The sequence below is a fragment of the Panthera pardus genome, unplaced genomic scaffold, assembly GCF_024362965.1.
Source record: "Panthera pardus isolate Hobbes unplaced genomic scaffold, ASM2436296v1 HiC_scaffold_21, whole genome shotgun sequence".
In the NCBI taxonomy this organism is placed as follows: Eukaryota; Metazoa; Chordata; class Mammalia; order Carnivora; family Felidae; genus Panthera; species Panthera pardus.
Window position 1 is genome coordinate 6,878,032 of NW_026526777.1, and position 23,893 is coordinate 6,901,924.

Below are 23,893 nucleotides of genomic sequence, written 5' to 3' on the forward strand. Positions count from 1 at the left end.
GTGGCCGAGGAGCGCTTCTGGTTTCCACTGCTCGCAGGCAGTGGCGGGTGCCGGCTCCGCGGCAGGGCGGCGGGGTGGGAGACCATGCGGAAAGCGGTGTTGGTCACCGGGGCGAGCAGGTGAGGCGTCCTCGGCGATCGCGGCGGCGGCAGCGGCGGGTCAGGGGTCTCAGGGAGCAGGAAGTACGGGGCGGGCCACCGCCGGCGACCGCCCCCGGGAGCGCGCGTCCCCGGCCTTGCGCGGTGGGACCTCGCGCGAGCACCTGCCCCGCTGTTCCCGGGTCCCCGGCGCGCGACGTCCCGGCGTCCGGCCGCGCAGGGGGCTCGGGAGCCGGTGCCGGAATTGAACGTGACGGCGGAAAAGCAGCCTGGGGGCGTCGCGGGGGTCCTGTTGGTGTCCGGGACAGGGGCGCTCTCCACGCCGACCCCCGCCTCCTGCACCTGGTCCGTCTTGTAGTCCCGGTGTCCTGTCTGTGCAGGACGCTGCACCCCGGATATGTGTCGACACCCGTGAGCAGGAGGACGGGGTGGGGGTGGGGTGTGTCATTCCATCCAGCACAGAGCTGGACGCCTGCACACACTGTTGCAAAACTAACCGTCTTCTGCAAAGTCCCGGGAGGCGTGCACAGCACCATCACCGCCCGTTTCTAGTTATTCCAGGGTTGCCCGCGTGGACTCCGCCCCCTCTGTTTTCTCTTTGCACTAATTTGAAGAACGTGTGGAGGCGACACCCCCCCCCCCCCCCAGCCCCAGCCATTCTCCTGCCCGTTGCAGTGGGGAGGGATGAAGGCAGGGGATATGTCCAATGTCATCTAAAATCCGTCCACTCGGGGCTACCTAGCCGCATCCCTATTAGCTAAGCCAGCATGGCAGGTGTCTGTGAGTGGCCTGGTTTAGCGTGTCCTCTCCTCAGTGCCCTGAACAACGGATTCGGGGCTTCCCAAGCTGTCCTTGAAGTGACCCGAGTTGATTTTGTATGTTTGCTTCTTTCGCATACGTTGTGATGGATGCAATTGGATGATTATCGTAAAGACCTGCTATTCTCAAGTGAGGAGGAACAAGTGTAAATATACCTGATGCTCTGTTGGCAAAGGCCAGGCTCCGGCCGCCCCCAGCCAGGCAGGTCTGAGTACTGTTCCCACCTACTGTGCAGTTTCAAATGCCTTTTCTAAGGAGTTTATCTTTCCTTGACTCGTCCTCTTTCCTGGTGCCCATCTTGTATTTCCTCTTCCTACCTTCTACTTAATCGCGTTGGGTTTTTTCTCTCCTAGTGGTTATTTGATCTCGTAGTAGTTGAGAGGAACCTGCCTTCTGCCGCGGTAGTGAAAGATCCATCCAGTCCTTATCGGGAGCTGCTCTTGCCCCTGATAGTGGCCACCATACCAACGGGGCGTGGAGCCCTTGCCCTTGAGGAACCTAGACAGCAGAGTCAAACATGCACACGGGAAACAGCTCATATGATGCTCTTTTCAGCTCTTGCTGGCGATGCTCTGAATCACGTTCATGAGTGTCGTAACAAGTCCAGAAGGAACCCTGCTCGCAGGTTAATCGCTGCATTGAAAGACAGCTCTCATTTGCAGTGCAGTTATTTGTGGGTGACAGCGTTTGCAGAATGAGAGAAACACACGGGACAGCGTCCTGAGAGAGGGACTGACTGTTCAGTTGGGGTAGGGGGTTCCTTTCTTTTCATAGTTTTTGAGTCTTTTCTCCCCGCCCGGGCCCCTCATCGGAGCTCACGTTGACAAGGTCGGCTCTCTGCACCGGAGGGAAAGGCCTCTGTGGCACCGCCTGAATTAACACATATTCGTGTCCGAACTGACCCCCAGCGGCGTTGGCCTCGCCCTCTGCAAGCGGCTGCTGGAGGAGGACCACGAGCTGCACCTGTGTCTGGCCTGCAGGAACAGGAGCAAAGCGGAAGCGGTCCGCGCGGCTCTGCTGGCCTCTCGCCCCCTCGCCGAGGTCAGCATCGTGCAGGTGGATGTCAGCGACCTGCAGTCGGTGTTCCGGGCTTCCCGGGAGCTCAAGCAAAGGTACGCCTCTTGCTGATGGGTTTTCTCTCACCTGATTGCGTCACACAGCGGCAAACAGAATAGGAAAGGGTAGGGAAACCTAGAAAGAAACAGGCGCGGCGCAAGCCGTAGTCGTGCCGGGGAGATCCGTATGGAGCGACTCATCGCACCGTCCTGCTCAATCGTAATCGTGATTATCTCACGGGGATGAATTTATGAGGACGCCTTGATGTGTGGTCAGTTGCGTGGACAGCAAGGTGATTCCTTTCTGAATGTGGTTTTTGTATCTTTCCTGTGTCACACCTGCATGAAGTAGGTTGGACAGGTGTTGACATTTACCAGGTGAAGAGCCTGAGACTCAGAGATAAGAGGAATGTGGCTGAGAAGGTGGTAGGACTTCCTGTCGGTTGGGTTGGTCTTAGAGCCCACGTCTCCATCCTATTTCTTCGGAGATTTTTTCCCCCACAGGTCCATAAAGATTTGTTCACATCGACACAGTAATTGGCGTATAACAGATATCTGAGAAATATTTGGTGTATGAAGGAATAGGGTCCTTGGACGTATAACTCCCTAGAAAGTGTGCACAAAATTGCATACAGGTGCACAGTGCATTTGTTTTCTGGGGAAAGATGGCATGCTTTTTTATTTATTTTTTTTTTTGTAAATTTTAAATTCCAGGAAGAATTTATGATCCAAAAAGGTCAGGAGCCCTGCACTGGTCTGTACTGAGCCCCAGAGATATGTGGAATACTTAATTTTCAAACATTTTTGTCTTTGAGGTCCTTTTTTTTTTAACTTTTTTTTAAACATTTATTCATTTTTGAGGGACAAAGAGAGACAGAGAAGTAGCGGGGGAGGGGCACACAGAATCCAGGCTCTGAGCTGTCAGCACAGAGCCTGACGCGGGGCTCAAACCCACGAACTGTGAGATCATGACCTGAGCCAAAGCCAGACGCTCAATGGGCTGAGGCACCCAGGCGCCCCTGTCCTCGAGGTCCTTAAGCCACTTTGTTTCCGCGGACAGTAAAATGATGTCCAGTAAAAACGAGGAAGGTCTTCTTGGTAAAGGCATCTACCGAAGAATGCAATTCGTGTTTTGCGTGTGGGAATTGCTGGCCATTTGCCTGTCCCTGTTCCAAAGACACAAGGGACAGGGTGAAGGTGGAAGCCGGCCTTCTTCACCCGGCTCTTCTGGGTGCAGCCTCACCCTGTTGGGAAATCTCACTTCTCACTAGTCCTGAGCTCCTGGAATTTTCTGCCACATCATCCTTCTAAAAAACTGAGAATATCTACATTTCCTATCCTCTGCTCTTCCATAACTTTGACTTTCCAAGTCTGTGAAACCGCTCAATAAAGGTATTTAAAAAACCCTAGCGTCAGGACAGACGTTTCGAGCTCAAACCAGGTTTCAGGCATTGTTTTCCCCAAACCTTCTCAGCCAGCGTGTCTTTTCTGTTTTGTAGAGATTTCGTGGTGTTTCCTCACTTAGCAGAGAAGAGCCTTTGTCCTCAGTTAAGAGTAGCCCGTGCTAGTACAGTTGACTTTCGAGATTTTAAGTTGTAACGTTCATAGTATTGACTTTTCTCAGTTGCCTTCAAAGTTTCAAGATGTTTAGTTATCACAAGCTTCGTGACTTAGCATTTAGTTTGAGTTGTAGTGATTTCGCAGGGATTTGAGGCCGCAGGGCAGTAAGGTGGAAGGGAGCACGAAGGTAATACGTGTCTGCCGTCAGCATTTTGTGCAGCTTTGATGTATTTATTTCATCAGCAGAACAGCTCTTGCTGAGCTGAGTGGTGTCTCCCAAAGTTAGGAAATGATAGTTGTAGCGAGAGTCACAAATTTGGGGATGTGTGCTCGTGTCCAGACATATCCATTACTATGTCAAGAATCTCCTGGGGCGCCCGGGTGGCTCAGTCGGTTGAGTGTCCAACTTCAGCTCAGGTCATGATCTCACGGTTCATGAGTTCGAGCCCCACACTGGGCTCTGCGCTGACAGTGTGGAGTCCACTTGGGATCCTGTCTCTGCCCCGACCCTGCTGCTCATATCTGTCTGTCTCTCTCTCAAAATAAATAAATAACCTTAAAAAAAAAGGATCCCCTGCACTTAATGGCCTCAAATGGTTGTCCATGATGGTAGAGCCGAGGTAAATTTGAGCCAAAGAGAGCTTGGGAAGGTCCCTTCCGTTGGCTAATTCAGCACCATTCCTGACACCTGGGTTTTCTGGCTGCACGACTCTCTTCTGTAAGCTACGTGCAGAGGAAAACCAGTAAGAAATTGTAGTTCCATTTTATCCAGACTAGAGCACTTAATGTTCCGTCACTTAATCTTTGAGAGAGGTAAGTATGCCATTTTACTGAAGCCAGACCTGAATCTGGCATTCTGGTGCAATTTCCACCCTTTGCTAAACATTTCCTTTCCATTCCTAGCAAGATGTGTTCATGTTCTTAGATGGAAGTTTGCAAATTAGGTGACGGAACATCCAACAATAGATGGGCCCACATGACTGGTGCTTATGTGGATGGTCCAGTAGTATCCCCGTCAGCATGTTTAAAAATAATTTTTTATAACTTTTTATTTTTGAGAGAGAGACAGACAGACAGAGGGTGAACAGGGGAGGGCCAGAGAGAGAGAGGGAGACACAGAACCCGAAGTAGGCTCCGGGCTGTCCGCACAGAGCCCGACGCGGGGCTGGAACTCCCGAACCGTGAGATCCTGACCTGAGCCCAAGTCGGATGCTCAACCGACTGAGCCACCCGGGCACCCCTTCCACGTCAGGATTTTAAACAGTAAATTTAGTAATTAGAGTCATTTGGCTGTTCATCACTTGTAGACTGATCAAGAAATGTTTGTGTGGGATCTGAATTGGTGAGCGTGGATGTATTTTAGGGTCCCAGCTTTAGTAGCTACGGCCCGTGTTGTCTTGGGCCGCACACAAGAGGGCACGGAGACCGTGTAATGCGCAGAAGTCTAGGGGATATTCTGAATATTCATGGTGTCTGTGAGTGTCACGAGGGCAGGCTTGCCCCTAGCTCAAGAGGAGTACGCTACATTAAGTCTCACGTGGGGTTTCAATATGAAAGTGCTCCCTCTAGTCCACATTTCACTGTTCTCTCCATGGCGGGTTCCATGACATGTGCCTTCCCCCCATTCAGCTTCCGTAATCTCGCTGTATTCTTATGAGCCCCCCTCATCTTGTGATACAGAGGAGCCGGCCGCGAACAGTGACAGGTTTCCACATGCATCTTTTGCTTCAGTAGATATCTTGGCATTCAGGTTCCAGCATTAATGGATCAGATTGGGCGATTATCAATATGATATAAATTTTACCTATCAACAGGGAAGATGTGACTCTTTTTTTTTTTTTTTTAATTTTTTTTTTTAATGTTTATTTATTTTTGAGACAGAGACAGAGCATGAACGGGGGAGGGGCAGAGAGAGGCGCAGAATCCGAAGCAGGCTCCAGGCTCCGAGCTGTCAGCACAGCTGAACTCACAGACCGTGAGATCATGACCTGAGCCGAAGTCGGACGCTTAACCGACTGAGCCACCCAGGCGCCCCTGTGACTCTTCAAAAAAAAAAAAAAAAAAAAGGCAAAATGTTTCTAAGACCAGAAGGAGAGTTGGTTTAGTAGACCGAGGGTGGCCGTGTGCAGATCCTAATTGGGAGGACGGAGGTGGGAGGAGTGTTGATCTGAGATGTAACTTCAAAACCCAGCCTAGCTCCCCAAATTCTGTTTGCAGCCACCGTCAAAAAAAAAAAAAAAAAAAAAGAATACTCAGATATTTCTTGTGGCTAAAGAGAAACCGTTGAGAAAGAAGTGGGTGTAATGTGTGATGTGTTGTACATTCCCTTCAACTGGCTGTGGCCGCTTTGTTTGGTTCAGAAGGTGTTTTCTGTCCCTCATAGGCTTTCTTTATTCCAGTTGCTCTCGGGATAATGAACCGTCTTATCGTGGTGTTTTCCTTGCAGGTTTCAGAGATTAGACTATGTCTATCTGAACGCTGGGATCATGCCCAACCCACAGCTGAATATCAAAGCGCTTTTCTCTGGCCTCTTTTCAAGGTAATGTTCAATTTCTAGATGAACCCAGTGGAAGGAACCCGTTCCTTTTTTTGCCTGGTTTTGCCCTCGGCAGGTTAAGTTAGGGGGCTGAGGGGCGGTGGAGAAGAGTCGAGACAGGAAGTGTTGCAGCCGCATCATGGAAGAAAAGCATCCGTCTTTTGTGGGAGAGGCTGGAAGTCCTGGATCTCGGGGTGTTCTAGGTCTCCAGGACATTCCAGACGGCTGGATGTTTCAGAAGGTGCATTTCTAGTCTGCCTGGGTGTGATTAGCAGCAAGAACATTTCAGAATCAGGCAGCATTGTCCGCGAGACTCCAGTATCCACGAGACCTGCTTTGGAAGTATCTCCCAGCTCTGTGGCAGGTGCTTTGCCCGGGGGGCTGGGAAGCGCGCCCAGCTAAAGGTGCCCCTGGGAGATTCTCCATACGGAGTAGCACAGTGGCTCCAGAAGTGTTTGACCGTGACCTGTAGTAAGAAATATACCTTATTTTGTGACCTCGTGTACTTATAAATAGATACTCATACTCTTTTTGCACGCTCCTTACTACATTGCTACTTTTATTTTACTTCTCTTCCATCACACACACACACACACATACACACACACACACACACACACACACACACACACGCACGCACGCTGGTCTTGACCTAATAAGTTGATCTCGTGGCAAATCACCGTGTTAATGTGTTGGGTGCTTCAGGAATTCCCCGTAGAAAACTAACCTGTGTAACTTTCGCAGTTAAACATCAGTTTGTGCTGGGGTGAGACATTTTCCCCTTGGCATGGCTGTTATTTCCCCACAGAGGTTCACCTGCACCCCAGTGCGGGAAAAGGTGAAGAGACTTTTAGCAGCAGGTTTTTTGTGTCAGGTTCCTGTTGGTGGTAGGAGTTAGAGGTATGTAAATATGTCTCTGAATTGGGAGAAAGGAAGCATTTTTGCGTCTTATTATGCACTCACCGTGACACAGTCCGAGAAATCGATATTTTTATTCTTTTTAAAGAAACATTTAGGGCGCCTGGGTGGCTCAGTCGGTTAAACGTCCGACTTTGGCTCAGGTCACCATCTCATGGTTCATGAGATCAAGCCCCGCGTCGGGCTCTGTGCTGACAGCTCAGAGCCTGGAGCCTGTTTTGGATTCTGTGTCTCCCTCTCTCTCTGCCCCTCCCCAGCTCGTGCTCTGTCTCTCTGGCTCTCAAAAATAAATAAAACATTAAAAAAAAAAACCTTAAAAAAATGTTTACTTATTTTGTGAGAGACAGAGTCGGGGAGGGGCAGAGAGAGAAGGAGAGAGAGCATCCCAAGCAGGCCCCGCACGCTGTCAGCACAGAGCCCGACACGGGGATGGAACTCACGAACCGGGAGATCATGACTGGGGCCGAGGTCGAGTCGGCTGCTTAACCAGCGGAGCCACCCAGGAACCCCACGTTTTTATTCCTGATGTTATAGGATCAAGGAAAATGTAGTTTTGGGGCAGGGGAGGGGCAGCAGGGAGCGTTTTTCAGGATCTTCAGTTACAGAAGCTTTTAAAAGTCATACACTTGTCTTCTCCTGTTTCAGAAAAGTGATTCATATGTTCTCCACAGCTGAAGGATTGCTGACCCAGGAAGATAAGATCACTGCCGACGGGCTCCAGGAGGTGTTTGAGACCAACGTCTTTGGCCACTTCATCCTGGTAAAAAGACTTGAGGCTCATTCGGCCCACGTTAGTGTTGTAACCTTGAAGGCTCACATGGCTGCAGCCCAGGGCTCTTTGTTCAGCTCACAAATTCCTGGCTAGCATTAAGTCGTCGAGTACTTAAATAGGATGATCGCTGTACTCTCTGAAAACATTGCTTCCCTAAAGCAGTGTATTGATACATTAATTTTTTCTTTTGACATTGGCTCTAGAGAGTGGAGGGAAAAGCGCGAAAGAGGCACACGGCGTGTGAGTGTGTGTGTGTGTGTGTGTGTGTGTGTGTGTGTGTGTGTGTGTGCGCGTGTGCGCAGAACTGTGAGAAAGTATACCAGTCCTGTTCTGAATGTTCTTTGACACTGGGCTTGGCATCAGACAGGATGGGCTGGTGGGCAAGCCGTTGTTAAATGGGAATTCATACCCGATCTTTTATTATCGTGACTGCGGATTCTTGGGTGTCTATACTGCGTTACAGTTCCAGGCACGCGCGTGGAGTTAAGCGGGAGGTGTGCAGTTTGCCTGGCTTGTTCAGGGCTCTTGCCTCAGGCTTGACCCCATGGGACAGCTTTACTGTGCGTGAAGTAATGCCAGACCACGTTGCTGGTTGCCTGTAATTCCTTGGTGTTGCAGGGACTCCTGATGCTGGGTTGGCCAGCGCAGAACCTGTATTTCTGACACCTTTTTATTCGCCGCCACCTGTCTCCACCTTAAGCCTACTTTCCCTTAAAATTGGACCTCTTTCAGCACCAGCCTGTATTTGCAATAAATGAAGGTGTAGCCAAACTCTGGAACAGTATGGACCCGTTCAAAGACATGTGATAAATATTTTGCACTTCTGTGGGACGGCTTCTAGCATTTTATCATAAAGAAGGACTAGCGAGGCATAATGTGTATAGTGTGGTCTCATGTATGTAAACACAGGAGAAGATGTATCCTCACAGAGTGTAGATAAATGTGTATAATATTTCTAGAATGATACAGAGGAAGCTGGGAGCACTGGTCACCTTGATGAACTCGGGTACCAGGGTATCAGCAAGGAGGGGGAGTTTCATGTTTCAGTCTATAACCTTTAGTGCTGTTTATTTAATGCGATGTGGTGTTACTTTTTCAATGGCAAAAGTTCGTTAACACGTAAAGTCAGAACGGGATTGAATTCTTGTCTGGTCTTTGTTTTTATACCTTTCCACAGATCAGTTATCTAGTATTTCCTGTATCTTTTTATAATACTCGTTCTTTGCCCTCTTCTTGAATTATTAAATTAATCGATAATGATAGAAGATAATTATTGCTATTACGACTCTGTGAGTTTTTTGATGAATCTAGTGTTTAAAAATTAGGTTGTTCAGAAGATCAAGCATTGGGGTCATCTGGGTGAGGGGAATGGCGGAGGAGAGTGGTGGCCGTGGGCAGAGTTAGCATAGGTGTCCTGGTGGCACGACCCAGCCTGTGGATCCTTTGACAGGTGGGCAAGGCAGCTGGAGTTTGGAAATTGATTTGGCTAATAAAATAATCAGGAGGCTTAGAATGCTTCCCACTCTCTTCAAATAGGTTTAAGAATCTTACCACTTTCGGGGCGCCTGGGTGGCTCAGTTGGTTGAGTGTCCGACTTGGCTCAGGTCATGATCTCACGGTCTGTGAGTTCGAGCCCCGCGTCGGGCTCTGTGCTGACAGCTCAGAGCCTGGAGCCTGCTTCGGATTCTGTGTCTCCCTCTCTCTCTCCCCCTCCCCTGCTCATGCTCCGTCTCTCTCTGTCTCAAAAATAAATAAAAACATTAAAAAATTAAAAAAAAAAAAAAAGAATCTTACCACTTTCTATGGAACACAAACTTGGATTCTAGGTTCCAGGTGTCAGTGCATTTTATAAATGGATCCATCCCAAGTTTGATCCATATGCAACATGACCAAACTTTTAGGATCGTTACAAAGAATAGAGGTAATTTCCGTGAAGTTCCAAGCACAGAGTGGTACCAGTTAACTTGATTTAATCTCGGGTTTTTGAGTTTCCTTGCTTGCATTTGATTTATTTGTTCATCACAAATGTGGATGGAGCGCATCTGGAAACTTTCCTAGGTTTTTCTTTAGTAAGTTTTTTGTTTGTTTTCCAATAGTTTGATTTACAGAATTATTGCAAATATAGTACAGAGAGTTCCTGGACCCCCAGTTTCCTGTCTTATTTAACACCTTTCCTTGATGTAGTACATTTGTTGCAATCTGAGAACCAACAATATTATTAGCGGGAGTCCAAACTTCATTCAGATTTCTTCAATTTTCTAAGATCCCATCTTGGATACCACAGTACATTTAGTAGCTGTCCCCTTAGGGTCCCCTTGGTTGTGACAGTTGTTCAGACTGCCCTTGGTTTTGATGACCTTGACAGTTTTGAAGATCACTGCTGAGGTATTTTGTAGGCAGCCCTCAGTTGGGATTTGTCCGAAGTTTTTCTCGTGGTTAGACTTGAGTCATGTGTGGGAGGAGGACCACAGAGGTTAAGTACCATTCTCGTCACATAATATCAAGGGTGTGAACTGTCAACGTGGCTTCTCAGCATTGATGTTCTCTTCCATCCCCTGGCTCAAGGTAGTGCCGGTCAGGTTTCTCATTGTCAAGTTCCTCTCTGGTTTTTCTCTCCTTTTCCATATTGTACTCTTTGGAAGAGAGTTAGTGTGTGTAGCTCACACTTAAGAGGTTGTGTTTGACCCCTGAAGGGTCAATTAGCTACCTAAATTATCTGGAAGCTTTCTGCAAGAAAGATTTGTCCGTTCCCCGTTTAATTCTTTTTTTTTTTAATTTTTTTTTTTTTAACATTTATTTAGTTTTGAGAGAGAGTGAGTAGGGTCGGGGCAGAGAGAGAGAGGGAGACACAGAATTTGAAGCAGGCTCCAGGCTCTGAGCTGTCAGCACAGAGCCTGATGCGAGGCTTGAACTCATGAATCATGAGATCATGACCTGAGCTGAAGTTGGATGCTTAACCAACTGAGCCATCCAGGCGCCCACCCCCCCATTTAATTCTTTATTCAATCATTTCTTGGTCGATTTGATCTCAAAAAAGCTAAAAAAAATCATTTATTATATTCACGTGGGCTTGTGGATACTCATTTCCTACTTTGAGTTGTAAATACCGTATTTTGTGCAAAAAAAATGATTTGCTCAAGTTGTGTCCCTTTGGGCCATTGGGGGTGCTCTCTGTTGGACCCTGCATGTCTTTGATGTAGCCTCATTGTCATGGTTTCCCGTTTATGTTTTGAGCATGCCCGTTCTGGCACTGCACGATGCTGTGGGCTCATCGGTACATTTCCTGCCCCAGTCCTAGAATCCGCGTTTTCTCTAAGGAGATCTGGTTCCTCTTGCTGGACAGTGGTATTAGAAACCAAGATTCGAGGGCTCGTTGCTATTGATGCATCAGTAGCTTCTAGGCTGATGGAGCAGGGAGAGAATCCGTGCATAGTAACCCGTGTATATGTTAGTATATGTTATAGTGATGTTATAGTAGATGTTATAAATATTTTTATATGTAACCATCTGTATCTTTATGAAGCTAAACATCAGTTCGTCTGATGTCTCGAACTCATTTCCACGTGGATCATTCTGGCCTCCTCTCTCGCGTGTCTGTAAGAGCCGCCCCGGCAACGACCTACCTGTTCAGTCGCAGCATACATTTATAGAAGTTTCCCGCTTGTTACCCTGTACGCCTCCGGTAGATTTTGATCCATTTTTTGTTCCTTTTTTGTTCTTTTTTAAATCCCCTTCAGATTCAGGAACTGGCACCTCTCCTCTGTCACAGTGACAGTCCTTCCCAGCTTATCTGGACATCGTCTCGCAATGCAAGGAAATCGAATTTCTGCCTCGAGGACATCCAACACAGCAGAGGCCAGGAGCCCTACAGCTCCTCCAAGTACGCGGTTGACCTGCTCAGCGTGGCTGTGAACAGGAACTTCAACTCGCGGGTGAGTCCTGTCTCCGTGACGCAGACATGGCAGGGTGGTGATTTCTGAACTACAGTTGATTTCCTGGTCACCTTGGCTTTCTGTTAACTGTTGTCACTTAGAAGATGCAGTACTGTTTCTTGAGCAGGATTGCCGTGAAGACAAGGGAAGACATGAATAGGAGTGACAGGTGGTGCGTGTAAAAGTTTTAGGGCAGAGATAATTAGCTCCTGGCCTTGGGTACACGGGCATTCGTTCGCCGTCCCGTAGCTCCTCGGCAGCTCTGGCTTCCGCAGCAGAACGGGACCCACGAATGACGCGAGTACCTACTGTGAAGCACCTGCTGCGTTTCAGGTGCTGTATCCTTACCTGTGTGTGTCATTCCATGCCTTTCCTGTCCCAGGGACAGTGCGGACAGTAGGTCTGAGTATCCCCATCTTCAGATGAGGGTTAGGTGATTGCCCCCAGCCGTCACGCACAACTCGTTGCTAATGGTAGAGCTCAGAGTTGAGCCCAGGGCCGTGTGACTGTAGGTTTGAATTTTCCCACTAAACCATGCTGTGTCCCAGTGTCTGCCATATCAGGTGCTACAGGACAGCCAGGGGTGACAAAGCCTTCTGCACAGTGGGCTTGGGTGACGCTCCAGAGCTCTGTCTTTATGAGGACGCTGGGTTTAGGGGGTGTGTCTTTGCAGAAGGCAACCCTTGTCAGTCTCACTGGCTCCTTGTGGCCTCTGTGGTCTGGAACTCACTGCTGCTCTGAATGTCTCTCTTGTTCGGGTCTAAAATCTTAACTGAAAATCTCCAGTCTTTCCCATGGCATTTTCCTTTGTTTGCTTTGACTCTGCTGTTTGAGTGTGGGACTGTGGGGAAATTTAATTCCACTAATATTTACAAAAGACCTACCGCGTGTAGGGCACTGGGCCAGGCTTAGGGTTGCAGAGAAAGGAGAGAGAAAAAGATAACCAAGGAGCTGTCTGCCCTTGCCGGACCTTCTCTGATGATACGTCAGAAATAGTCTAAGGCTTTTTTTTTTTTTTTAATTTATTTATTTCTGAGAGAGAGCACACGCAGATGAGAGGCAGAGAGAGGGAGACAGGATCTGAAGCAGGCTCCACACCGTCAGCGCAGAGCCTGATGCAGGGCTCGAACTCGTGAACTCTGAGATCGTGACCTGAGCCGAAATCAAGAGTCAGCCAGTTAACCGACTGAGCCACCCAGGCGCCCCCATAGTCTGGGCCTTCTGTGATAGTCTAGACCTGGTTTATTCTGGAATGGACACCTTGTCAGGTGGAGCTCTCTCTTCTGTGGTCCGGGTCCTAGAACCGTGCCTCTCAGTGAAGAGTCGAAGCTGAGAACGTTCCCCTAGAACCGGATTGGAATCCTTGGACAAATTATCTCATCTCCCTGTGCCTCAGTTTCCTCATCTGAAAAACAGTGCCTGCTTCACAGATTCGTTAGGAGGGTTGAAGAGGGGCCGGGTGTGATGCAGTCGCAGCCGTGGTCTCGGAATGTGCTTGTGCGTGAGCGCGTCTGCACGTGTGTGCACACGAGGGTGTGCCTGCCCACACGCACATGTCAGGTTTGCAGGTGTGTGCAGATGTGAATGTGATCGTGTAGGTGGTGTGTGCACGTGTGGAGGTGCCCCGGGTGTACAGAAGGCGGGTGGTCTATGTGTGTGCACCTGTGCTTGTACGTGTTTGTATGGCCATCATCATCAGGATTATTATTGTTATTATTATTTCTTGAGTCCGTGTGTTGGTCTAGTTGTTAGCCTCCTTCTGAGGTTTCTTGAGATGTTTAAAAAGTTGTCACAACTGCTTGTTTCTGGCAGCTCCCTTTTGAGGACAAGGTCAGAGTGGATTAGCTGCTCTTTTCGTAAAATGCTCTGGGACTTTGCGTATGTTTTACTTGTCCAGTAAGCTTTGGGATTTCATCTTTTACAAGAAAGGGAGTTTTGGCTAATGCTGCTGCCTTCTAACATCTGTATGATTGGTTTTCCTTTTTTTTATATATACATTTATTTATTTTTGAGAGACAGAGACAGAGCATAAGTGGGGGAGGGGCAGAGAGAGGGGAGACACAGAATCTGAAGCAGGCTCCAGGCTCCGAGCTGTCAGCACAGAGCCCGACGCGGGGCTCGAACCCACGGACCGCGAGATCATGACCTGAGCCGAAGTCGGACGCTTAACCGACGGAGCCACCCAGGCGCCCCGAAAGAACTCCATCCTTTTAAAGGCTCGTAGCACTGGAAATGCTGGCGGGTCCGTGCCGGCTACTTGGTAGAGTTTAATCGTTCATTAATGACCCGTCACACGCGTCTCCGAACCACTCAGGTCCTCACAGCTGATTCCCTATGACGTGTGGGGGGGACCGTGTTCTTGGACGAGGCTGCCTCCTTGTTTGTTTCTTTTTGTTCAACGTTAGAACATCACGTGTCTCAGGGACCTTGGGTTTCAGTTCACAGATTTCTTCGCTTAGGACTGAGTAGGCCCTGACTTCCTAGCTAGCTGCCAGAATAAGAAATCCTCCTCAGCTATCTGCGGGGGGGGGGGGGGGGGGGGGGGGGGGGGGGGCTATGTTACTTTCCTGGGGAGAATTTGGGGTCGCTGATGAGTCCAGGCTCTTAACTGTTTTCAGGGGACCTGTGGTGGACCACAGGATCCCCGGGCATTGGATTGTCTGTGGCAGGCGCCACCAGACCTCTGCAGCTCTGAATAAAGAAAGCAAAACTCTAGCTTCTGTTACCCAGGGCGCTTTCTGTCCACTGACCAGTTGGTGGTACACTGATGTGTCCTATTTTCTTTTAAAAGAAAACATAAAATTACAAGCGAGAAAAGTAGGAGTTAAAATGGTCAGCAGCTACGTGAGGTAAAATGTAGTAAAAATTGACCTGAATAAACTAGCAAGACGAATCCCAGTGCTCTAGGGATTAGTAAAGCCCGCACAGGGCCCTTCCTGGTAGCTGGGCTCTCTTCCCAGGGCAGATCTTTCTAAAATGACAGGGGCTGGCTGCGCGAGCGGTGTCTTTGTGGCGCCACACGCAACCCTCCATTCCCCTCTCACGGCACGAGCTCCCCCCTCGAGCCAGAGGTGTGCTTCTTATGTGCCTGCGGGGGGCAGACCCAGGCTTTTAGGTTTGGCTGTCTGTGACGTGTAGACCAGAAACTTCTTGAAGGCAGACACCGTACTGGAAATGTCTTCTTCATCTTCAGGACTTACTACGCTCAATAAACTGGCCTTCGATTACGCCAACACGTCGCAGACTCGGGTAACCGGATCCTGCTTTTCTCTTCCAGCCTCCAGCGTGGCTGTTCTTTGTACTGGGAGTTTCTTGAGAGCAGAGACCCTGTCTTAACTAGTTTTTGCATCCTGAGTGCCTCTCCGTAGCGAGCTCTCCGCACGTGATTCTTACGCCGAAATGGCTTGCCCACCTTCGAGGGCAGCTCAGAGCACAAACCCTCCGCGCCCTGGCTTCCTGGCTCATTGGCGTCTCTCCTGTATTCAGGAGCATGTAGATGGGCTGCGTTGGTATGCACGGAATTTGAGTCTTACGACTGCTCCTGTCTCTGCTCCCAGGGTCTGTATTCCAGTGTGGTGTGCCCGGGTACCATGGTGACCAATATGACGTGTGGAATTCTCCCTCCCTTTGTGTGGACACTGCTGATGCCAATCATATGGCTGGTGAGTGACAGACACTTCTGCTCCTACTTTCTCTTCGACTGGGGACCCAAAAGGTGTGTTTAAGGGTTGGGAAATGATCTAAGCAGTTGAACCAGAAGGTGGCAGGGTTTCACTTCGTCGGAGGTTCCTTAGTAAGGAACCTCTACGTCTCTCGCAGCACCACCCATCTGAATGGCCCCTTCTCTTTAAGGGAATGAGCCTTTGATCATGCATCGTAGCTCCCAAGAGTTCTAGGATGGCATAATTTGGGGAAATCTGTGTTAGGTGACGTTAAAGTGGATTTCTCTGAGCTGTCAATGCATTGAAAGTTCCCACAAGAAGGGAATGGCTGTGCATTGTGTGACCACGGAACCATGTTTTTGCTCATTTGTTTTTGTTTTGCGCTTTGGGCACGTGGCAGGACCAGAGTTTCCACAGTACACGTTAGAAAATGCTTGCTTACGGGAAAGGTTTCTCTCTCGCAGAGCTCTGGCAGAAAACGTCCTTCTGTTGTGGCAGGCAAGGGGAAAAGATGAGAAGGAAATACGCCTCCCGTGTTAAAAGTGGCTGGCTCAGAGTGATGGCGATTATGTGATATTTCTTTTCTAGACTTGTGATACTTAAGTGTTCAGTGATACGAAATGCAAGTTAACCTTTTTCAGTATGTGAATGAATAATGCTTCGGTGACTCCTCTAAACCACCACAAAATAACTGTCGTTTTCTTTTCCTCAGCTTCGCTTTTTTGCAAATGCTTTCACTTTGACACCGTACAATGGAACAGAAGCCCTGGTAGGTCGCTAGAGTTGCAGTAGCTTGTACGGTTGCTAAGCAGATATAAATGTATTTACGTACGTATTTTAAATGTTTACTTATTTTTAAGAGAGAAGGAGTGCGAGCGGGGGAGGAGCAGAGAGAGGAGGGACAGAGGATCCGAAGCAGGTTCTGTGCTGACAGCAGAGAGCCCGATGTGGGGCTGGAACTCACGCACCATGAGATCGCGGCCTGAGCCAAAGTCGGATGTTCAACCGACTGAGCCACTCAGGTGCCCCAGAGCGGATATAAATTGCAGCTCACTGATAGTGGAAACAATCTCAATGGAAACGATAGGCTATGTAAATCATCAGCGTCCTGTTTTGGACTAAGGGGGACCATAAGGCCGAGCGCAGAGTATTAGGAGTGAAGTTTAAGTTTAGTATCCACCGTAGCCCTGGACACCATGGTTGTAGGGACAGCACGTCTGTGGAAGCAAAGTCCGCCAACAGCTAGAGAGCAGAGCAGCGGAATACTACAGGGGCAGGCAGAGCAGGATGGTCGCCGGGCCCTCGGTTCCATGGAGAAGGTCATCTTGCAGGCCAAGAGTACAGGTGACACAGTCCAACTCCCGTTTCCTTATACGAAGATTCTCTTTCCTCTGTTTAAATATTAGAGAATCGGTTTGTTGCTTTGTTAGAAAACCAGTGCGTTTCCTTAAATCACACGTGACAAGTGGATCCCATGTGGCAGACATGATTAACTATGGAAGTGCTGTCTCTGAGGGTTTGTCAACCCAGGGCCCAAGGGTGCCCTCTGCTAACGGATCCGAACTGTCACACGAGATGAAGCTTATCTGTCCTCTGTCACTGTAGTGCTTGTACTTAGCAGCCTCTTAAATCTTGGCCGAGTTGAAATTAACCAAGGAAAACATGAAAGAAATTGGTTGCCACTCTTGTTTTGGTAAACGTTGCAGAAATCAATGCATTTATTGTAGGGACACAAATTGGTTGTAGAAGCAAGTGCTTTTAAGCCACTTCTAATGAGTCCTTAATATATTTGCCAAAGCATTAGAGACAATGTGATTACTCATTCACATCCCAGATACTGACAATCAGGTGTGGCGGTCAAGTATATACTGAGCGTCGGCGGTGCGAGGAACACTTAGAAGACAAAACCTCCAGGTACTAAGGCGCTTAGAGTCGTATTTGGAAAAAAAGAGAATGTCGAAAATAAAAATAGGCGAGAAAATAAGACATTCTGTCATCGGGTGGTAAGTCCTCAGACTAATCACCGGGGAATCAGTGGGAGCCGGGCTGGTTGAAGCAGACTTTGCTTCCTTGGTCTGGGCTCTGAGGGATAAGTTGGCTCTGGATAGGACAGCGTGACCCACGTCACAGTTTAAAGAAATCCGTTGTGACCCTGCTGTTTTTTCCTAAAATGTCGGTGGATGAGTCAGTATCCCCCTGACTGCCATTTAGTGATGGTTGTAGATGCTGGTGGATGTGGATGGATGGGGATTTGGGTACAGCACACGTGCAGGAAGGATCTCAGGTGAGATTCACCTCCTTACGTGGGCTAAGCCGGAGTGGCCAGAAGCACAGTGGTTGAGGGCGTGGACTCTGGAATTCTACGGGTTCTCTTCAGATCCCACGTCTCCGGTTTCTGGCTGCGAACGCCGGGGCACATGTTTTCATTTGCTTTTATCATTATCTGCAAAACAGGAATTCCAGGCACGGACGAGAGGAAGCTTTACTATAAAGGGTTTTGTGTGTTTCAGCGTTAACGATTTCAAAGAAAACTGTCCTAATGAAAACAGTATAGTTCTGGCAGCTGCATGGACAGGTCAGTGGAGTAGAATAGGAAATTCAGGACAGGCCCCCAGCACACAGGCATCTAGTATATGACAACGATGGCCTTCCAAATTAGTGGGAGAGAGGGGTTATTCTGGAAATTGTGCCAAAAAATAGAATAGGATCTTCATACCTCACACCCAAATAAAACTCTAGATAAATTCAAAGATTTACACACGACGGAGTTAAAATATATAATGACTAGAAGGAAATATGGGGGACGTTTCTAAATCGTCTAAGAGTGTGGGGGCGTCCTTACTCCCAGGAACAGACTGAACATTTTGATTAAATAAAAGTAATCAAATTTTGTGTGACCCAAATCCTCACTGTAAGTCTACTCCAAAGACTAACCACGATGCCCAAGAAAAGGTACCTGGCACTCATATCACAGTAACAGGTTAAGTTTCTTCCTGGTTAAGGAGCTTCAACAGTCCAGAGAAACAACAACCTATTGGAACAGTGGGCAAAGGGTGTGAACAGAGAGTTCTTAAACTGTCTTAATCACACGGAAAGGTGCTCGACCTTACTCATACTAGGAGGCAGCCCCCTTAAGGCTGTAATGAGATGGTTTCTCAACTCTGATCAGCAAAGATTAGAAAGTTTGGTACCGCGCTGTCCTGCCAGGGGCGTAGAGAGAGAGCGTTCTCCCATCTAGCCAGGGGGAGGGTTGACTGACGTAGCCTGGATCAAGGACTATTGGGCAAGATCATTCAAAATAACACACGCACGTCCCCTTGACCCAGAAATTCCATCATTGGTATTTATCTTACAGATGTTCTCAGACTTCGATCATTCACTGCAGCGTGGTTTGTACTAGCAGAGACTGGAGACAGCGTGTATGTCCATCCTTTGGAAATTGATTGTGTACATTACATCCTTGATTGATTGTGTCAATTTCCATCCATGAGATAGAACACTGTTTCTTTAAAAAAGAATGAAACAGCTCTCTATTTACCGAGTTGAAAATATCTCAAAGGGCTGTTGTTCAAATGAAAATGGCAAAGTATCGAATAGTATACATTTGGCTTCCATTTGAGTAAGAGAAAAGAATATACAAGCTTTTAAGCAAATACCTTTTCTTTGGAGGAATATGTAAGATACTAGCTTGCTTCCAGAGGGGAGAGCTAGGTGGCTGGAAAATTGTGAAGGTAGGGAGACTTACTTTTTACCAGTACGTCTCCTGAATGGTGTTCACGTTCAGGCCTATTAAGAACGTGAAATAACGTAACAATATATCGTGTACTTACCGTGGCATGAGCTGAGGATCAACTCTGAAAAAGCCCGTCTCCATGCCGTGAACTTCAGTTTGGGATTAAGGGGAGAGATGGCTAAAACACAAGGGTTTCTTTGCTTTAAATAAATTTTCAAAGAGGACTGTTAAGCAGATTGCCTACTTCCTTCTGGGTACAGTAGTGGCTCATGAAGACGTTACAGTTCGCTGATGATATTCAAGAGAAGGTTTAGAGTTTGTTTGGAGCTTGGTAAAGTGCTGATTATCAATCCCCACCAGCCTCACTCATGTCGGGCAGAAGAAGAAAAGAATCATGGACACCCTCTTCCTTCCTAGGTATGGCTTTTCCACCAAAAGCCCGAGTCTCTCAATCCCCTGACCAAATACCTGAGCGCCACCACTGGCTTTGGAAGCAATTACGTAATGACCCAGAAGGTAAATCGTGTTTACACTGTGGCTCGGCTGCTGAACTGGCCCTCATGGCGTCCCGGCTTCCCTTCCCTCGTTTCCCGTTCTGGTCACTGGCATCTCACTGGCCTGTTTTCCTTTCCATCTGCTCCCTCCTGCCTCCTGCCTCCGGGCCTTTGCATGTCCTCTGCCTGAATGTTTACCTCTTCTTTCAACTGACGGACAATTTCTGCTTACGCTTGAGACCTCGGCTTGTGCCTCAGCCCTGTGTGACCCGGTAGACCAGGTCCAGTGCCTCCGTCGTAGGCTCTCTTGACATCTCATACCTCTTCTGTGTAGGATTCATTCAACGCCGGACTTCTCTAGCCAACTGTAAGCTCTGTGAGCAGGAGGATTATACCCCCTTTGCGAGCACGTTGCCTCGCGTGTGATAGGTGCTCAATAGGTGTGCTGCAACGTGGGTGAAACGTGAAGCGTCTGAGTGAAGTTAACTTCCCTTTGGGTGTTCAGTTCTGCTCGCGACAGTTACTGGCTTCCGTGCATTCGTGTTTTCAGGAGGCAGGGGATGAACTGTGGGAAAAAAACCCAGAGTGCTGTTTTTTAGACTCCGTATAGTCTTTCCAGAAAGAAGTCACACATGGAGTGACATAGGAGAAAATAGGGAAATTTCTTCTGAACTTACAGAACTATTTTTGTTGTATTTTTGTCCCTGTTAGCAAGGTTTATTTCAGCCTCCCATTTCCCACTGCCTCATTTACGTGGGAGGCATTGGCATAAAATAAAATGAGATGGAGGCAGACCAGTTACCCCAGCGACGTCGCATAATCGGCGGTGGTCTTGTCTGTGTGAGGAACGTGAGGCCTGAGGGGACTGTGCTCTCGCTTCCCATGGTGTCTGTTTACTAACAATGAACCTCTGAACCTCCAGCGTTTTCCAAAATATGCTCTGTGGGATTCTGGTTCCTTGAGAAGGTTTGCAAAAAGCAGTTTGTCAGCCAAGTTTGAAAAATGCCTCGTATTTTATTCCCCCTTTTCCGAGGCCTCCACGATGCACACTGGCCCAGGACAGGCTCTGAGAAGTTGCTGCAGTTCGTGTGTGTGTGTGTGTGTGTGTGTGTGTGTGTGTGTGTGATGTCTCATCCTGCTGTTTCTGTTTCCTGACTCTATGACTTGTTTTTCCCTTCAAATTTTATGTAACACTTCATAGTATCCTGAAGAAGAAATCCTTGGGAATTCTATTGTAAGTTAGTAAGCTTCCTTGTTTACAAATTTTTGTTTTCTTTACATTTGTTCAGTTTTGAGAGGCAGAACGTGAGCAGGGGAGGAGCAGAGAGAGAGAGGGAGACATAGAGTCCAAAGCAGGCTCCAGGCTCCGAGGTGTCAGCCTCAGTGCCCCACACGGGGCTTGAACCCACGAGCCACGAGATCATGACCTGAGCCGAAGTTGGATGCTTAACCGACTGAGCCACCCAGGCGCTCTAATAAGCTTCCTTTTAAAAAGGCCCTTAGAGGGAATGCCTTGTTTATGAACGGGGAGAAAATGTTTAATTCCATACACCAAAATATTTTACTGGCATTTCATTGAAATGCATTGGAGAAAGTGTTTTAAATGTTGATTAATTCAGAGAAGTCAGCTTTCTCCTCTGTTCAGAGGTGGGGTTGAAGGAGATCTCGAACACCTCTTCCAGTTCCATTATGGAAAAATGCTTGACAGGGTTTAAAATGAATGTAAATGTTATTTCCAAAATGTTAAGTTGTCTTTGATTTTCAGCCTCTCAGCTCTGGGAAGAAAGAGACTGTTTTTTTCCGAAGTTTAGAATCGGTGTTGACCTGAAAAGAGACACCACTTTATTTTACAGGGGGTGAAAGCTTGCTTTTACATACAGTGTATCACTTAAAACAGAAGAGTGTGAAATAACAGCAGGTTAAACAAGATGAAAGCTTAGATTTCTTGCGCGTAAAAGCAGTTTTGGAGAGAGGTAGTGTTGGGCCGGTCTGGCACCCCCCAAATTGTCAGGTCCCCAGGGTCCTTCCGTCACCCCTCTACCGTCCATAACGTGTGACGCTCATTCTTATGGCTCAAGAGAGCAGTACAGAAGCAGGGAGAAAGGAAGGGATGCCCATGCCTGTAAAGGAGACTCCTGGGCAGTACGACATGCTTCCACTGAGACCTCGCTGGCCAAAGCGTGAATGCATGGCACCCAGCATCTTCAATGGAGCCTGGGCATGTGGGCTTTTATCTGGAGGGCAGTGCACCCAGCTGAAACTAGGGCTCCGTATGAAAGAAGGTGGACATTAGGTAGATGGCGGTTTGAGTTCAAAAAAATCTTTTGATCTTTCTGTTTTGTCCTTATATGACAGTCGGTTGATGTCTTCTGTTACTGGATGCACAGGGGTTAGCGGGGAGAGAAAAACCAGACCTTTCAGTCTTGCTGGGCAAGGGCAGCGTCGGGAGGTTTGGTGAGTGCTGGAGTTTGGTCTTAACACGTCCTCAGGATCTCAGAGTCGGAAACCCCGGCCCTGTTCTCTTGTTTCCGGTTCTCTAATGTATGTTGAAGGCCTTCCTTTTACACAGAGCCCATTTGTTTCATTTTTCCTCTCTGGTCATCGCTGTCTTCGCTTCTTTTCTAGATGGACCTAGATGAAGACACCGCTGAAAAATTTTACCAAAGCTTACTGGAACTGGAAAAGCACGTTAGGGCCACCATTCAAAAAAGAAATCATCAGAGCTGACCGTTATCCCCTCAGAAACACTGTGTGCCTTCTGTGCATTCTGGACTTCCATTGAGTTGGATGATGTGCACTTTTGGGAGACCATGAACTAGAAGGGTCTCTTTTCCTTCCTTTCAGGATTCTAAGACTGTGTGTGTGTGTGTGTGTGTGTGTGTACACATGAGAAAAAGATGGGTAAGTAAAATATCAGTTACATAGTCTCCAGGATGGTGTCACAGCAAAATTGTGCGAGGGTCACCCAACCAAGTATGTGCTCATTGGTTCTGCCAACTGGAGCCCAAGGCCCACGGCGTGGGATGAGGTGTGGACCCGAGTAGCCGTGACACAGGCACTCGCTGGTCTTCCACTTGGCCTGCTCGAGCAGGAGAAAGTACCGATCGCCCTCTGAGCGGTAATCTGAGCTGTGTCCCTTTTCTTGTGAACGGTTTTCTTAGGTCTTGTACCCGATTTCTTCCTCCACATGCTGCTTCTAAAAATCCTGACTTCGTTAGAATCCTAACAGTCCTAATATAGATACCCATGTAGTTCATCGCAGGAACAGAAGTGTCTTTGTGTTTGCACCACTTGAATCCCGTCTTCTTTTGAAAGTGTCTTTTACTGATGTTGAGGTGGCCTGTGTTAATACCGCGCCCGACCCTTAGCACCATTTGCAAATTGGTTCGTTACCGACCAACCTGTGTTCGTGATTATATTTTAACATTGGCACACTTGCAGCAAAACGTGATTTACTCACGTTGTTTCAAATTTTCCAATTGAATAATTGCCGGTGAGCTATCTGCTGGTGTCAGCAGCAGCTGGAAGTGGTTAGGACTCAAGTTTGCGTGATGTGAAGACAAAATGCTATGAGATGCCTAGATGGTTTTGCCCCGAATACAACCAGCACCCTACCGGGATTGTAATAAAGCGAGCAAAAGTTTGAATGACTTAATAAAAGCAAAACAGGTTCTAGAAATGTCATTTCTATACATTCTCAGTACGGATTTTGGTTATGGTTTCTCTAATTTGGTTGCTAGAGATGCCGTTGATGCCGTTAAACATTCTGTGCGTGAAGAGAAGGACCGAATGGTTCTGCCCGCCCCCCGGTGTCTTTGGGGCTGGACAGTGGAGGGCAGGCTGGGTTGAACTCTCGCAGCCACTCATACTGCAAGTTTGCAGGAAGCACTTCATTGTGGATCTCGGGCTCCACATCAGGGAAGTGGAGTAGTTAGCGTCCTGCTTCCTGTGGTCACGGGTGTGGAGGGACATTCAATGCAATAACACATGGGAATGAATAAAGAGCATTTCTTGAGAATGGTGACAGTATGTTTTTTTTTAATGTTTATTTTGAGAGAGAGAGAGACGGAGAAAGAATGTGAGCGGAGGAGAAGGGGAGAGGGGAGAGAGAATCCCGGGCAGTCTCCACGTGGGGCTCGAACTCACAAACTGTGAGGTCATGACCTGAGCCAGAATCAGGAGTCGGATGCTCAACCGACCGAGCCACCCGGGCGCCCCAGCCATACAGTTTTTATCAGAGATCAACAGGCCGGAACATCCTGGTTCAAATGGTGCCACGTACGGTGATGACTGTCCGTGTCCCATCTGACTGAG

At 48.1% G+C, this 23,893-nt stretch overlaps 1 protein-coding gene across 9 annotated transcripts; it reads left to right on the forward strand.

Annotated features, from left to right (window-relative positions):
- HSD17B7 (hydroxysteroid 17-beta dehydrogenase 7) lies at nt 1–23,597 on the forward strand. Of its 9 annotated transcripts, XR_002084785.2 has the most exons (11): nt 1–119; nt 1,826–2,029; nt 5,979–6,071; nt 7,632–7,746; nt 11,496–11,690; nt 15,248–15,352; nt 16,065–16,121; nt 19,503–19,601; nt 20,781–20,813; nt 21,935–22,033; nt 22,205–22,303. XR_002084785.2 is itself a non-coding variant. In XM_019465734.2 (10 exons), exons 1-10 carry the CDS (start codon nt 85–87, stop codon nt 22,304–22,306), a joined length of 1,038 nt encoding a protein of 345 aa, XP_019321279.1. In that variant the 5' UTR covers nt 1–84; the 3' UTR covers nt 22,307–23,597. The 9 variants fall into 9 exon arrangements, 7 of the variants coding, with proteins under 7 accessions (XP_019321279.1, XP_019321280.1, XP_019321281.1 ...); XM_019465734.2 differs by lacking the exon at nt 21,935–22,033 and having other exon boundaries at nt 22,205–23,597; XM_019465735.2 differs by lacking the exons at nt 20,781–20,813; nt 21,935–22,033 and having other exon boundaries at nt 22,205–23,597.
- Nucleotides 23,598–23,893: the final 296 nt, after the last annotated feature.

What these genes read in the sequence shown, in the direction of transcription:
- HSD17B7 (XM_019465734.2), top strand. Translation starts at nt 85, where the DNA reads ATGCGGAAAGCGGTGTTGGTCACCGGGGCGAGCAG. An exon ending in TCCCGGGAGCTCAAGCAAAG is followed by an intron (nt 2,030 to 5,978) that starts GTACGCCTCTTG and finishes TTTTCCTTGCAG; the next exon opens with GTTTCAGAGATTAGACTATG. An exon ending in ACAGGAACTTCAACTCGCGG is followed by an intron (nt 11,691 to 15,247) that starts GTGAGTCCTGTC and finishes CTCTGCTCCCAG; the next exon opens with GGTCTGTATTCCAGTGTGGT.